Genomic DNA, 15,688 nt, shown 5'->3' with positions numbered 1-15,688 from the left:
CCCACGGGCGGCCCTTCGGATCCTGGATCAGGTTTCAGGTGCTGGAACCTCGGGTGGGTGCCCCGAGGCCTCCGTGGCCAGCGTCCTGCGTCCGTCTGCATCTCTTCCGCGAAGGGCGACTCACTCGGCCCATTCCAACAACTTGGCCATCCCCGGCCCCAAAGAAGTCCGCCTGGCCGCGACCTGGTGGAACGAGCCCCCCAATGAAGTCCAGGCCCTCCCCGAGCTCAAGCAAGGAAGAGCTCTTCCAGCAGGCGTTCAGATGAGGACAACGACAGGGACTTTCCCACAGCCGGTCCCTCTGCCAGGCTCCTGACATCTGGTGGTCCCTGGAGGTTGCTGGCGCAGCGAGGGGTGGTATATGAATTACATGAAAGAACGAATGAAAAAGAAAGTCAACTCTTGCTCTCCGCCTTGGCCCTTCCTAGAAAATTCTGCAGGCCTTCCTTATCACATTGAAGCACACCCCAGTCCAGGAGTCCCAAGTCTGTTAAGCCAGCTTCCCGTCCCCCCCCCTCCCCCCCAGTGCAGGGCACATGAGGACCAACTGAAAAATACAGGAGGGAATAAAGCCAACAGCCAGTCCTCTCCAATGATCGTACCTTGAGCAGGGGGTGAGACTGGATGGCCCCTTCCCACTCTGGGTTGCCAAAGGAGGTGGGGAGCTCCCCCTCCCCTGGCGGACAGATCCTTCTCCTGAGTGCTTGAGGCTGATCCTGCACTGAGCAGGGGGTGGGACTAGATGGCCTGCATGGCCCCTTCCCACTATTGGAGTCTAGGAGTTCAGCAGAGGAAGGGGCTGCCTCCGGAGGTGGGGAGCTCCCCCTCACTGGCTGTCTTCAGGCAGCAGCTGGACAGATCCTTATCCAGGATACTTGAGGCTGATTCTGTTTGCTGGTCAATGGACCATAAATTGATTGATTGATAGGCTGATAATGCCTTGAGCAGGGGCTTGGACTAGATGGCCTGGATGGCTCTTCCAACTCTATGATTCTATGATTGTGTGTGTCAGGTGCTGCCCTGATGTAGTTCACTGATGGCAACCTGAGGATTTCCAAGGGAGATGCTCAGAGGTGGATCAAGGTGTGTGGCCGTGCTCCTCTGCTTCCCAGATCTGATGAGATCAGGCTAGGCTGCCTCCTCCAGGTCAGGGCTGTCTTTAAGGTTCCACTCGGCTTTTCTTTTGCCTTGAAGTATTTTGGGATGCGTGGCTGTCAGCAGGGCGCCGCCCCCAGGCCTTGGAGTCCTGCCTCTCCGTTTAAGGGAAAGTGTTTTCTGAATGGTTCTGCACGTTAGATGAGGCTTCCGCCGTGCTCGTCCTGCGACCCTGGCGCTTCGAGGGCTCCTCCTCCGGCGGCATGTCCGTGCCTGCAGTGGGCGCCGGGGGCCCGGGGGCGGAAGGGCCGGCGGTGCCGCAGGGGCTGCTGGGGGCTGTAGTCGCGCCGGCGGGGGCACGTGACCGGAAGGGCGGCCGGCGGAAGGCAGGCAGGCGGGCAGGGCGGGCGATGGCGTCGGCGGGGCCGGGCGGGGCGGCGGGGCGGCCGCGGGTGGTGGCGTCGGCGCAGGCCTGGGTGCCTCGGCCCTCCCCGCTGCCGCTCCTGGGCCGCGCCGGCCGCCGCCTCCTCCGCCTGCAGCTCAGCGCCGCGCCCGGCCACGACCGCTTCCGCCTCGGCCTCAGGGGCGGCCCGGACTCGGGGCCCGAGGCGGTGAGGACGGCGGGGGGCGGGGGGCCTTCGAGTGGGGGGTGGGTGGCCGCCGCGGAGACCCTCCCCCTCCCTCCCTCCCCCCCTCCTGACGCCCCCCCCCCCGCCTGGTGTCCGCAGGGCCTGGCCGAGTACGCGCTGCGGGAGATCTCGTACGAGGTGAAGGCGCCCACGTGCCACGAGCTGCGGGTCCTGGCGCGCCCCGACGACCCCATCGCCTTCCACTTCGACGACGAGCACGAGGCGCAGCGCTGGTGGGCCGCCCTCAGCAGCTCCCTCCGCGAGGCCCACAGAGGTCAGCCCGGCGGGCGGGCGGGCGGGAGAGGCGGCGGAGGGGGCCCTGCTCAGAAGGCAGGCTCGGGCTGCCCAGATGGGGGGCCTGGCGTCCAGACTCCGGCCCCGAGAAGCCCACGCAGACTCTGGCCCCGGGGTGGCCGCGGGGCTCGTGCGGGTTGTGTTTCGAGGCGCCCTGCCTTGGAAGTGAACAGCTGCTCCCGGGTCCTGCAGCCTCCCATTTCTCACGCACGGTGGCCATGATCCAAGGTCAGTGCGGCCACAGGCTCCTTGGGGCCCCAGCATGGAGGACCAGGCTGCCAATAGCCTCTTCCAGGTGCAGCAGCCAGGCTTAGCTGGAGGGAGCTCTTCTTGGGGAAAGGCCTTGCTTTCTGCACTGCTTTTTCTCCAGTGTGGGGATTTCAGGCCTGGCCCCTGAGCCGGCTGCTCCGTGTGTGGAGCCAAGTGCTTCTGTCTCCTGAAACTCTTCTCTGTGTCTCCCCAGCTCCTGAGGGCTCCCACGTGGTGACGGGACGGTCTCCTACCCACCTCTCGGCTGCGACGAACTCTCTGCCCGTGGGAGAGCCTGAGGCCTCTCCGTCGTTGGAGATGGCCAGGAAAGGTTGGTGGCCAGCTGGGCTGGGCAAGGGGCTGTCGAGGGCTGCCAGTAGTTGGCCAGGGGCTCTCTCTGAATCTCACGGCAAGTCGAGAACAAATACTGAGGAAACGCACTAGGAAGAACCTAAATGGTGCCGCCTGGAAAAGTGACCGGTTTTTGCTGCTGGAAAACAGCAGGCAGGCCTTGGCACTTTTGCTTGCTTCCTTGGCTGCAGAGCCCACCCAGGCCTCGTGGAAGGTGGCATCCGTGGGCTGGGGCCTTCCTTCTGCCAGCGTTGGGTGTGGGGACTGGGCTCTTTGAGAGATCGTTGGCCAGTAGCTGGGAGCGTGAGTAAGGAGAATATATGACTTTAAAAGCAAGCTGTCCGGGGTGGTGCGTAGAAATAGTGCTGGGGAATGCACCGCTGCATAACAAAGGGAAGCCTGTAGACTTCAGTCATTTCTTCCAGCTGGGAGGAAGGGGGCGTGGAGCCTTGTCTCTCAAGAAGTGCCCTGCGTGGCGGGGAGGGGCAGCCTGGCCAGCCGCGATGGCACGAGAGGGTGGCTGATTCCTGTCAGTCTCCGTGTCCTTCTCTCCTCAGAAGACCTGGCCTTCCAGCTTTCCACAGCTATTGCGCTTGGGGACCAGGAGGGGGCTGCACAATGTGCCACAGTGCTGGCTCAGCAGCAGGTGCCTCTGCGCATCCTGCCCAAGGAATCTTGCTACCCTGCGAGTGAGATCAGGTGTGTGTGCTTGGAGCAGGGAGATCCGGGCGGGGAAAGTTTGGCCTGGACAGGAGTGGTTTGTGCTGGGTCGTCTGACAACGTGTCCTCTTGTTCGCTGCTTTTCTTCCCTGCAGCATGAAGGTGGGCGTGGAGGACGCTACGTGCTCAGCCAATATCACCATTCCGGTCCATACTTATACCACAATTGCAGCTCTCAGGCAGAAGGTAGCTACCACCGGGAGGCTGAAAGAGGCAGCCCAGAGAAACCAGTTCTGCCTTTAAGTCTCCAGGAAGCCTCAGGGAAGGTGGCCCCTGTCAGGAACAAGTCCTGAGCCCGTCCAACGGCTGTGACGGAGAGACTAGCAACTGGGGGGCTTGTCTAGCACTGACCATCCCTCCGTTTTCTGTCCTTTCCAAGGTCTTTCATGACTACGGTTTCCACCCCAGTGTCCAGCGCTGGATTATTGGGCAGTGCCTCTGTGTGGATGACCAGACCGTGGGCTCCTATGGGATTCGGAAGGATGGAGACACGGCCTTCCTCTACTTGCTGACCGCAAAGGTGGCCAATCTCTCAGAGCAGCGCTACAGAGAGGACAAAAACTGGATGGTGCTGCAGCCAGCCCCTTCTTCGCTCTCGGAGGGCTCCAGCACGGGACGGCCTGCGTCCAGCCCTCTGCCGAAGACAGGTGGGTGGCCAGCGCTTCCTTGCCAGAGGCCAGGGCTTGCCTGGGTGTGGTTGGCTGCCGCCTCTTTCTCCCTGCAAGCGAATAACGCTTCTGCCCGCTGCGCCTCTGACCAGCAGGTGTGTCCCGCGGAGGTAAGGAGACGGATATCGAGGAGAGGCTGAGCGCGCTGCAGCTCACCAACCTCCTTCCCGGCCAGCCTCACACTCCTGCGGCTGCAAACGTGGCTCCCCCTTCGCCTGTCCAGGTAGAGTCTCTGGCCTCACTCCGGCAGGGCTGTCTCCGGCAGGGGGAGATGCTCCTGATAACTCTCTTGCACCTGCCAGGGTGGTCCGAGAGCCTCCCCGTCAGTGTTGAGCCATGTCTCCCAGTGGGCGAAGGGCTGGTTAAGCTGGGGTCCCCTTGATCTCTCCCTCTACTTGTCTTGCAGGCTGGCTGGCCGTGTCCCACCTGCACGTTCATCAACAAGCCCACCCGGCCCGGCTGTGAAATGTGCAGCACCGACCGGCCTGCCAGTTACGTGGTTCCTGGCAGCTACAGGCCTGATGAAACGGAGCTGTGGCGGATGCAGCGGGAGAAGGAGGGAATCTTGCAGTACCAGCAGGTGAGACGGCTGCTCTTTTCTCTGCCCAGAGAGCCAGGTGAGGCCCCCGGGGCTGCTGGACGGAGGGAATCTCCGCTGTGTGTGCGTGGCGGGTTGGCAAGAGCTGGCTGGACCCTTAATTGGCCTTGGCTGCCTTTCGTGGTGGTTGTGACCTTCATCTTTATGACCTGGCCTCCACCAGGGGGTTGCTTGTTTTTTTCCGCCTGGATGTTAAGATTGGCTTTGAATGATGGTTAGGAAGGGGGCAGGGGTGCATGCCAGCCAGGAGATGGCATCAGGCTCCCCTCCACTCCTTCCTGGCAGACATAGAGGGAGACTTTTCTGCATCTCTCCCCAACAGTGGAGCACAAGTGCCTGGCTCAGGCCCAGGGCGGGAACCCACAGACGTACATCTGATCACAACTGTGCCTCCCCCCCCATGTCAGCCTCAGGCGTGGCCAGACCCCCGTGGCTCCCCATTTGTGAGATGTTTGGCTGGGACCAGTTTGAGCAGAGAGCTGTAACGTTTCTGTAAATCTGGGAATCGTGGAAAGCATAGCTGGTTTTGGAGGAACCTGGTGGGGAACCTGGTTTGGGCCATGCTGTCCTAGCAAGACCAAGCTCGTCATTTTACAGCTTAGCCAACATAAAATGTTTCATTTATAGCTGTAATATTTGGCCTATTGATGGTGGGATTTGAAAGTACAAAGGCTGTCATTTTCTGCCCAAAAGAGAGCCCTGCCCAGTGCTGTCTGCTGCGCCATTCCAGCATGTGCATTTTGAGATTCTGCCTCCTGAAAAGAGAGCTGGAATAGGTAGCTGTTGGGGCTCACTGCTTAATTGGTGGTTAAATTTTACCACTTGGAAGTGTTGTGTGTGTTACATAATAGTGTTATCCAGAGAACATACAATAGGCCAGGAGTGATGGGATTGCACAGGAAAGGGTTGGGAAGCATCGTGGTATGCACACCCACCAGGGCCCCCTCCTCATTAGCCATGGGGGGGGGGTTGACATGACCATATATGGGCATATCACCCAATAAATGTTTAATTGATTTTCACATATAAAAATTAATTAACCCATTCAGGAAACCCTGGTTGAGAAAGATGAATGCTGTAGATGAATTAGTCAGGCTAAAGCATTAAATATGTGCTTGAAAATAATGCACAGCATCCATAAAAATGACCTAATCAAGTAGATTCCTATGTAAATCTTAATGCTACATATTCTGAGTAAAACGCTCAATTAAAACAAATTGAAAGAATTCCAGAAGTGATAAAAATGGCCCTTCTTTTTGTTGTTAGCTTACAAAAATGGCATCTCTCCCCTTTGGAAAAACAGGTCCAGGGGGAACGATTTACTTCTGACTTTCTACCCCCTACCCCCAACCCCCCCGCCTTCACCCCTTTGGGTGAGTCCTGGCACTCTGTGACTCTCTTCTCTTCGTTCTTTTTTCTCTCGTGGCAGGAAAAGGGAAGGAGAGAAGGCGGTCCAGCTCTGCCCCGTGCCCACGGCCCCAGCTCCCTGGATGACTTCATCCACGTCTCCTCGGAGTTCTCCTAGCCGTAACCTGGCGTCCTGAGCAGCAGAGTGCCTGCTTTGCGGCCGGGCCTGCCTTGATTGAGCCCGCAGGCAGGACCTCTCAGGAGAAGTTTGTGGCAGCAGCTGCCGTGAGGAGCAAAGTGTCGGCTGAACCACTGATGGGGGAGACGCCTGGCTGGCTGGCTGGCTCTCGGGTTCCTTGTTTGCCTTCTGAAAATCCCCGTTCAATGTTTCTGTTGCCCGCCGAGTCCGGGGGACTTTGTGGGTTGATCGAGCGGGGGCAGGGGCCAGTTCTACGGGGTGTTGCAGAAGAGGTTTCTCTGTGGTGTCACCTCTCAGGGGTTTGTGTGACCACAGTGACTTCTGGACAAGGACACTCCTCGTGGTGCAGGGGCCTGGCAACTGCTCACCATCCCCATCCCACCCCCAGTTCAGGCCTGGAAGTTATCGTCTGTGGCTTTGCTTTCTGGCTCAGTTCTGCAGACCCCAAAGCCTCCATGGGAAAGGGGGCCGCATCTTGCACATGAAAGGGCCTGGTTTCTTCTTGGACAGAAGAACTTTGCCCTGGGATAGACCTTGCAGGTGCCCTGGGGGGTATCTGGCCCTCAGGGGTGAAAGCTGTCTTCTTCCAGTCCCCCTGTATGAAGGATCTGCCGCATGCTGGCTGCAGGCTGTTCAGAGCACTGCATGCTGGGCTACCTTGCCAGGCCGCCTGTGCTCAGTCCTTCCTGACCCTTGAGGAGTAGGATGACGGTGGGGACAGGCCTCTTGGGGGGGGGCATCACTATCACTAGCCTGGCTCTGCTGGAGGTTGGCACTGACAGCCCCCCCCCCGCCAAGTCCCCCAGGCTTTCTGAGCCACTGGGCAGCAGCAGTGGTTGCTTCAGGGAGGTGGCGGGAGAAGCCAGTGCTTCCCAGCGGGCCTCACTTCAGAGCTGCTGGTTTCTCAGGGGAGGAGGGGTCTGTGCCTTTTTGGGGTGGGGCTCTGACAGGGGGCTGCCTAGGTAGCAAGCCTTGGCCTCCTGAAGTGCCCCCGCTCCCGTTCACGTTTCTGGGGAGGCCACTGGCCTCCTTGCGTGGAACACTGTGATTTTTCTGCCGTTGAAGTTTCCCTGCCCCTTTCAGATGGGTTTTATTTCTGTAAAGTGTTTGTATCTTTGAAGAGACTTGAAGAATGAGCATCTTGTTCTATTAAATGATTCCTGTGGGCCAGAAAGGCCAGCTTGGTGTCGGAGCTGCCTGAGTTTGGGGGGGAGGAGGAGACTGGGGAAGGACCGGAGGGTGCGCCCCCAGGCCCATCCACTCGCACTGGGGGGGGGGGCGGGAGGGTTGAGTCCCCCACCCCCAGCATCAATTTCACAGTGCTGATTCTGGGCGGGGCTGCTGAGCACACAGTGGCTTCAGGGACGGGACCAGGAGTGCGTGTTTCTTGGTGAGGGCCTAACGGAAGAAGAAGAAGAAGAGGTCTGCTGGGTCAGGGCTGTGCTGGATCTGCTGCCACTTCCTGCTTCACAGCATTCATGCCGGAAGACTAACAGATAGAGCATGTTGGCCAAATCCCTGCACTGATGCTGCCCTCCAAGAGTGGGTTTCAAAGGTGGACTGCCTCTGAATGTGGAGGCTCCTTTTGCTAGCCAGGCTGATTAGCCATTGATGGACTGCCTTGCTGGAAATCTGTAAGTGGATTCCACAGTTCAACTCCTCCTTCCGTAAATAAGCGTTTCCTTTGGCTGCATCTCTTTCCCCTCCGCCGCACCGAGTGCCTGTTGGTCCTCCTCCATGGCAAGAACTGTCCAGGTGGGCCCCTGCCCGCTCATCCCAACTGCTAAGCGCCCGTGGGACTCTTGTTGAGAGCCCATGATGGCTTTTGGGGCGATTGGTTGTGCTGGTCTAGCAGAAGTGTCGTGACAAAGGAAGATCTTTGCCACCTGGCTGCTCCAATGTCTCCTGGATCTCCCTTCTCCACGTGCTGCTTCCCCTGCTCCAAGGGGAGATGTATGCCTGGAGGAGCCAGGCGGAGTCTGCTACTTCCTTTGATGTTTTGGGCCTCTCCCCTGCCTCCTGGTCATTGGATGGCTGCCTCAGGTCCGAGGCTTGGGGGCTTTGCCCAGGGCCTCCTGCTGGGAGCTCCCTGGGAATGGTGCCCCGAGAATCGGCTGTGAGGGCAAAGGGCAGGGACTGCCAGCAGACCAGGAGCCCCAGACATTTGGCAAGAAGGGACATGTCTCTGGGCCGAATGAGAGCGCACCCTGGAGTTTCTGAAATAAGATGTAGTGATAAAAATGCCAATATTGATTCATCATCTCCATATCAATTAAAAACACCCTAAGACTTTATACCGAGCCTGTGATGAAATCCAATCCTATAAACCCTGACCGAACTTGTTTAGATGTTGCTGCCTCCATCAGTGGTCTGGCGTATATGCGAGTGCAGCATAGAAAAAATATAGAATCCCAGACAGAGCCTTAACAGACATAGAAAATGGAGACGTTATAGGCTGTTGGTCCCACGTATGGGCCAGCAGGCCTTGGACATTTCCTTCCCCTGGTGGCTGCCTTTCCTTGAACATTTCTTCTGAATTAATTTCGTCCCATTAGTTCTGGTCTGACTCTCTGGGGCAACAGAAAACAACCCTTTATCCTGTGTACCGCTGCTTCAGACCAACATGGAGACTCCCGTAAATCTGGGCTTGCTTTTATTTGAGTCCAGTGGCACCACGAGAAGTGTGCATGCACACAAAAGCTTTTACCCGGAAGAAAACTTGGCTGGTCTTAAAAATGCATGCACGTGCAAGCTTATGGCAGGAAGAATACCAGTGGAATAGGCTTCCTCGGGAGGTGGCGGCTTCTCCTTGCATGCTTTTCTGCAGAGTCATCTGACAGAAATACTGATTCTGTGAATTTAGGCAGGTTGCAAGTGGGGGGGCAGGAAGGGAGAGCTTGGCTCTTGTGGCCCTTTCTTGAACACCCAGGGAAATGTTGATCCTCATCGGGGTCAGAAGGCAAATTTCCTCCAGATCAAACTGGCCAGACATTCTGTGTTTTTTCTTTTGGGGGGGGGGATCATCTGGAAATGGAATTTGGGTCACTAGGTGGGCAGTTAGTTGTGAATCTCCCGCATTGTGCAGGGGGTTGGACTAGATGACGCTGCAGCTCCCTTCCAATTCTATGACTCTATGATAGCATAGCCACACTTGAAGAGGTGATAACCTCTTAGTCATCTCTCCAGGCTAAACAGATATTTGTAAAATGTTTTCCAGTCGTAGTTCAGCCATGGAGTGGGCTGCCTCTGGCGGTGGGAAGCTCCCCCTCACTGCCAGTTTTCAAGCAGCAGCTTTGAGCTGAACCAGCGTTGAGCAGGGGGTTGGACTAGATGGCCTGTGTGGCCCCTTCCAACTCTATGATTCTATGGACTGATCCTTCTCCTGGATGCTTGAGGCTGATCCTGCACTGAGCAGGGGGTGGGACTAGATGGCCTGGATGGCCCCTTCCCACCCTAGGGTTCTACGAAATAGAGCGGGCCCTGGTCAAGGCAAGCATTGTGTCCCAGCGTGCCCTTTCAGTGTCCATGCCAGTGTCCTCCAAAGGAGCAGGGAGTCCCCTACATGGAAAGTATGCTGAAGAAATAACACACTTCTGGCAGTGATGGCCCCTCCCTCCCTGCCCCCCCTGACAGACCACAGCCGAGGGCCTCTCAGGGGGTAGGGTCATTGCAGGGCTGCCCCCAGGAGAGGGCTTTCCCCACCTCTGCATGGGCCAGCTTCATGGGACTGGGTGATCAGGGTGCCCTCGGCCCACCGCTGCCCCTGGAATTGCCCCCTCCAGCAGCCTCACTGTCCCTGCGGGGCGGGGGGGGGTCTTCAGCTGCTGCTGGCACAGTCAGAAGCCTTCCTTTACGAGTTTGTGCAGGAGATCCCGCCTGTGCTTTGTCCCCAACTTGTGCGGGGTGGTGCGGGCCTGGCAGTGGGGTGGAACTGGTGTTCTTTGGGAAGCAGCCAATGCAGTCGAGTCCAAGGTGAGCGCCATGGCTCCAGTCTGTGCCCATCCTGCTCCCCCCCCCCCCCGGACAGCAGAGCCCAAGTGGGGCAGGCCAACCCCTCCCCCCCTCTCGCCTTATTGCATCTCTGCTTTGGGATGTCCTCTTGAGGCAAACTGGACAGGTGGCTATCTCTTCCCCTGGGGCCCCTCCTCCTCCTAGTGCCCCTGGGGGTAGAGTGGGAGCAGGGCCCAGGACCCCAGGCAGCAGGGAGCTCAGCCGGGCAAGCCATGGCAGAAGCAGGGAATGGGTGGGTGTGTAAGTCAACTGGCTGCAGGGGTGTGCCCGTCTGGGTCCTGTGTCTCTTGTGGGGCAGACAGCTGGGCTCATGGACCTCCTTTTCCCCAAGAGCTTTAGGTTCTCCTCCTGTATGGCAGGCCAGGCAAGAGCAAGCCAAAATCCTCTTGCCAGCTCCTGGGGGCTGCAGAGAGTTTGGCCTGACAGGTTCTTGAGAGCAGAAGGAAAAAGCCCCCAGATCAGATGGGATTGGCTCCCCCTTCCTTCCAGGGCTTCTCCGAGTGGCACGGGGGGGAGGGGGGTCTCTAGGCGGCAGTGGGAGCAGGAACCTTCCTTCTGGTTCTTGGCCTAGTGGCCAGCTAATCAATCCTCCCCCAGGCCAGGAGAACATCACACGGGCAGCCCCCCACGGCTGCTGGGGACAAATTGTGGGCTGGAAGCTGCCGGGGGGGGGGGGGGTAGAATTGCTGTCGAGAAGGGCAGGGGCTGGATCTCTGCCTCCTCTGCTGATTTGCCTCCCAGGCCAGGGGGCCACAGCCTCTCTTCTCTCAGCCAGCCAGCCCCCCTCCCCTTCCCGGGATCTCTGCCCTGCCTTTAGTTCCCTTCCCTTGCTGCCAGCCAGCTCGTTGGGGCTCCTGGTTGCTGGAGGTTTGAAGTGGGGCCTCCTGCTGGGGCTGAGCTCCTTCCCCCCAGGGCCACCGCAGTCCCTCTGACTAATCTCCCCCACCCAGGCCCTGGAGCAGGAGCGGTGGCAGAACTTCCAGCAGCTGTGCCAGCTGGACGAGGAGGCCCTGGTGCCCACCCAGGAAGCCACAGAGTGCCGCATCTGTTACTTGGATGTGGAGCCGGGACAGGGGGTGCTGCTCCGTGAATGCCTGCACAGCTTCTGCAGGTAACGTGCACTGCTGCCTGGGAGGCCAGGGGGAGGCCAAGCAGCCCGAAGCCTGACTGCACCCCCTTCCCTTGGCAGGGACTGTCTGCGGCAGCTGATCAACTGCAGCGAGGAGCCCCAGGTGTCCTGCCCCTTCCGGGATGACAGCTATGCCTGCAGCAGCCATCTCCAAGATCGTGAGATCCGGGCGGTGAGTGTAGCCGGCCTTGACATAGGCTGCCTGGCCCTGCTGGGTGCCAGGCAGGTTGTCTGGAGGTGTGCAGGTGCTGGCGGGAAGCCTTTGCCCCGGGGGCCCAGCCTGCTGGGGCTTTGGCCTTGGAAGCCCCGTCCCTGCCCCACACCCCTGGCGCCTCTGGCTCTCCCCTCCCCACAGGACACTGAAGCAGCATCCCGTCTCTGCAGCTGGTCTCGCGGGAGGAGTACGAGCGCTTCCTGGAGAGGAGGCTGGCGGTGGCCGAGAGCCGTGCCCAGAACAGCTACCACTGCCAGACGGCCGACTGCCTGGGCTGGTGCATCTACGAAGACGACGTCAACGACTTCCGCTGCCCCATCTGCTGGGCGCTCAACTGCCTGGTCTGCAAGGTGAGCCGGCAGGAGAGGGCGGCAGGCAAAGCCTCTCCATCCGGGAACCAACCCAGAAGACCTGGTTCTTATACCCCACTTTCCCCTACCCGAAAGAGTCTCAAAGCGGCTTCCAATCGCCTTCCCTTCCTCTCTCCACAACAGACACCCTGGGTGGGAGGTGGGCCTGAGAGAGCTCTGTGAGAATAGCTCTATCAGGACTGTGACTAGCCCATAGTTACCCAGCTGCTGCATGGGGATGAGGACTGGGGGGAACAAACCTGGTTCTCCAGACCAGAGGCCACCACTCTTAACCACAACACCAAGCTGGCTTCCAGGTTTTCTGCAGACTCACGTAAGAGCATGAGAAGAGCCTCCACTCCCCCTGCACCGTTTAGAAAACAGCTGAAAGAGCTGCCCTGGAGGACCAGGCCTGCTGCTGGCGTTTCTTCCTGGCACCGGACTTCTACCCTTATGACAGAGGCTTCCTTCACAATTGATGGGGTCTGCCCTACTCCCTTTTCACTGACAGAGAATTCCACAACTTGAGTAACCTGAATAAATCCCTAAATCGCTTTGGTGGGACCCTTCCACGCCCTGCCCCCCCCCCCCCCGCACTCTGCAGCATCCCTTCTGAGTCCTCCCTGTCAGCTCTCTGGGGCACGGTGTCTTCGTTCCTGCAGTGCTGCATTCTGCTCTCCTGGACTGCCAGTGGGCCCCGGCCCCAGGCTCCCATAGGTCCCTATTAGCCTCCCAGAAGGGCAACCAGGTGAGGAAAGGAAACCAGGCCACGAACCCCTGGCCTGCTGAAGGCCCATGCATCACTGGCAGAGTTGAATGGATTGGCAGCCCTTCGGACTGGATGTGGCCTCAACCTGGCCTTGCCACGCCTTGCCCTCCCCCCTCCCGCGTTGAAGGGGTCCAGGCGTGCAGTGCCGCCTCCTCCTGCAGCAGGCCTTTTGCTCCCCCAGCTCCTTGGAGCCTGGCTGTGGGCTGCAGAGGAAGCCCGGTGGGGCAGCCCAGAGGAGCTGAGCCCCTTTTCTCACCCGCAGGCCATTCACGAGGGCATGAACTGCAAGCAGTACCAGGACAAGCTGCAGGCCCAGGCCCAGAGCGACGCTGCAGCCCGGGAGACCAGCAACATGCTGAAGGTGAGGGGCAGCGCTGTCCACGGGGTGCTCAGCAGCAGGTGTCCCCCCCCCCCCCCCCGACTGCGGCTCATCTAGCTTGGAGTCCATTTGCTTCAGGCTTTGGAGTTCATTTGCCTTCTATAGACCCGAGGCCAGGAAGGGACGTAAGAGGAGAAGACCAGCCGTCTTGGCTGCTCACTCCGAAGGGCAGCTCCCTTCCGCCCCCACTGCTTGCTTCCCTCCTCAGTGAGAACGGCCAGTTCATTCCTCCTCTTTGCTCCCGGTCATTCTAACCAGTTCTTAATCCCTATGGGAACCGGCCACCATATCCAGGACTGTTAGGCTTGGCGAGGCACTTGGTCAAAAGCCTCTTGGAAGCCCACGGGTGCCACGCCTGCCAGCTCCAACATGCCAGAGCGCCACGAGGCTGGTGAGGCAGGGAACGCTGCCCCCCCCCACCCAAGGCTCTCTTTGCCTGCAGTTTTTTTTTTTAAACTATATTTTATTTTACCAAAATAAATGGAGGAGGTGCCAGGGGAGGGAGTTGGGGATGAACGTCTCTTCCCATTGACCGTCTAACGCCCTGTCTGCAGGTTCTTCTCGGTGCCTGCCTGGCCTGGCCTTTGTGGCTGGGCTGTGTTTCCTGCCCGACTGCCCTTGTTTCTCTCCCGCTCCCTTTTGCAGACGCTGGTGCAGCTGGGGGAGGCCATGCACTGCCCCGTTTGCCGCATCGTGGTCCAGAAGAAGGGTGGTTGTGACTGGCTCCGCTGCCCTGTCTGCCAGGCAGAGATCTGCTGGGTGACCAAAGGGCCCCGCTGGGGGCCAGGGGTGAGTAGGTGGGCTTGGGTGGCCAGTAATGGGTGGCCGGGTGCCAACCCCCAGCCCAATTCTGCACCAAAACCAGGCTGCATAGTATTGGCCTCTTTCCCAGCCATGTCTGGTGGAGCTGCAGCCAGTGGGTTCTACTTTGCCTGCCCTCTGCTTACCGCTGTTGATTTCCTCCTTCTCTACCCCTGAAGCTGCCTTATGAGATGCCCTCCCTCCTTTAGTCTCCTGCATTCAGTCCAGTCTGCTGGGGACAGGTGAGGCTCTCTGAGGTGTCCGGTAGAGGCCAGTCCTGTCACCTGTGACCTGCTCCTTTAACTGGGCTCTCAGCCACAATCCCCAGTGGGCCTCTGGAATTCACTGCCATGGCAGGGCACAAAAGAACACTTACCATGATCGGAATTCCTTACTCCATCCTGGAAAGAGTGCTTGGAGGGGGCAGGCGGCCTCTGGGGAAAAGCCATTCAGGGTTCTGCAGCTGTCACAAGAGATGTCTCCTGCTGGTCTAGTCTTTCATTTCCAGCCCAGCCGTGGGATTGGATAGGTGACCTTGAAAAGAGCACGGCCAATGCTCAAGACTAGCCGAGCACTTGTGACCCTTTCAGGTGCACCTTTCTTTTACTGCTCATACCTTGAATAAACTTTCTTGGCCTTAGAGATGCCACTGGAATACAAGTTTGTTCTGCTGCTTCAGGCCAACATGACTACCCACTTGAAGCTAACAATATTTGTTGCAGGGGAGGAGATTGTGAGTCCACCATTCACTTCTTCTGATACAGCTAGAATCACTTTGTATCTTGGTGGGCTGAGTACGATTTAGGTTTTTTCCCAGATTTTTTAGCCAAGCGAGGAACCCCTAGTGTGATTTCGGTCCTGCATGGCAAAAGCTGCGCCCATTCCATTTTTGATTCAGCCACCGCTGCCAGAAGAACAGCCAATGTGCAGAGAAGAAGCCCTACAAACAGCGCATTAACTGTTTGGTGGCTCTGGAGTTATTTAAAGAGACCCTTTAAATGCCTTGAAGCTGAAATAAATCAGCTTTCCCACATCAAGATGAACCCAAATCAGAGTACCAAAAACTGGGATTCTGGGTAAGCCAAATTGGGTTCAGGTAGATTTAGTTCAAACCCAGAATTTACTTGGGGTTTTATCGCACATCCATAGCTGTGGATCTGTCAGTTGTATTTCTCCGTCTGAGGGCTAGGAATTGAGCTGTAGCCAAGGGTTGGCTATAGACAATGGATTGTTTGCTGTGGTTGGGGTAGCAGCCGGAAGCATGTCACTATTGTTGCCAACCTGTCAGTGTCGGGTCTAATGTGGTACTTATGTCTCCTGGTGTGCGTTGACCCACCTGAGGCATTATTCTCCTCGTTCCCTGCAGGGTCCTGGGGACACCAGTGGAGGTTGCCGGTGCAACGTAGATGGGCAGAGGTGCCACCCTAATTGTCAAAACTGCCACTGAGTACATCCTATCCAGGAGGAGGAGGAGACGTGAAGAGCACCCCCTTCCTCCAAACTGCTGTGGGTGGGGCTTAGCTGGAGACAGAGACTGCTCCCTCATCGGACTTTTTAACCCTGTAGTTGCTGACTAATGCTTCATCCATTCTGATGGAGGCGGATTTTCCCACAACTTGCTGACAGTCCATAGCTACCTCTGAAGACAAGCATCAGGGGTGGGCCAGGGAATACCAAGAGCAACTCTCCCAGGCACCCTCCTCCCCGCACGATCCTGGTCTCCTGCCAGGGGCCCCGATGCTCCTAAGCCCTGGGGGCCATCTCAGGGGCCGTGAAAGGAGAGTCAGGAAGGGCTCAAGGTGTATGCTGCTTTGTGAAAGAATGAAAGGTCCATTCAATAAAGGCGGAAATGCTGTGAATGTGCTAGAGCTCCTTTGTGCGACTG

General features: G+C 58.3%; 1 protein-coding gene across 1 annotated transcript; it reads left to right on the top strand.

The window, feature by feature from the left end:
* The first annotated feature begins 1,343 nt into the window (after positions 1-1,343).
* Positions 1,344-15,662, top strand: SHARPIN (SHANK associated RH domain interactor). Its single transcript, XM_077353494.1, has 14 exons — positions 1,344-1,706; positions 1,824-1,998; positions 2,482-2,598; positions 3,176-3,317; positions 3,434-3,524; positions 3,718-3,985; positions 4,099-4,229; positions 4,413-4,586; positions 11,112-11,272; positions 11,351-11,462; positions 11,675-11,854; positions 12,886-12,984; positions 13,648-13,791; positions 15,170-15,662. Exons 1-14 carry the CDS (start codon positions 1,359-1,361, stop codon positions 15,248-15,250), a joined length of 2,223 nt encoding a protein of 740 aa, XP_077209609.1. The 5' UTR covers positions 1,344-1,358; the 3' UTR covers positions 15,251-15,662.
* The last annotated feature ends 26 nt before the right edge of the window (positions 15,663-15,688 follow it).

Source organism: Paroedura picta, chromosome 9, assembly GCF_049243985.1.
Source record: "Paroedura picta isolate Pp20150507F chromosome 9, Ppicta_v3.0, whole genome shotgun sequence".
NCBI classification, from domain to species: domain Eukaryota; kingdom Metazoa; phylum Chordata; class Lepidosauria; order Squamata; family Gekkonidae; genus Paroedura; species Paroedura picta.
The sequence above is the reverse complement of the archived record's forward strand: the minus strand, read 5'-3'. Positions and strand labels throughout refer to the sequence as shown.

What these genes read in the sequence shown, in the direction of transcription:
- SHARPIN (XM_077353494.1), top strand. Translation starts at nt 1,359, where the DNA reads ATGTCCGTGCCTGCAGTGGGCGCCGGGGGCCCGGGGGCGGAAGGGCCG. An exon ending in GTTGGAGATGGCCAGGAAAG is followed by an intron (nt 2,599 to 3,175) that starts GTTGGTGGCCAG and finishes TTCTCTCCTCAG; the next exon opens with AAGACCTGGCCTTCCAGCTT. An exon ending in TGCCTGCACAGCTTCTGCAG is followed by an intron (nt 11,273 to 11,350) that starts GTAACGTGCACT and finishes TTCCCTTGGCAG; the next exon opens with GGACTGTCTGCGGCAGCTGA.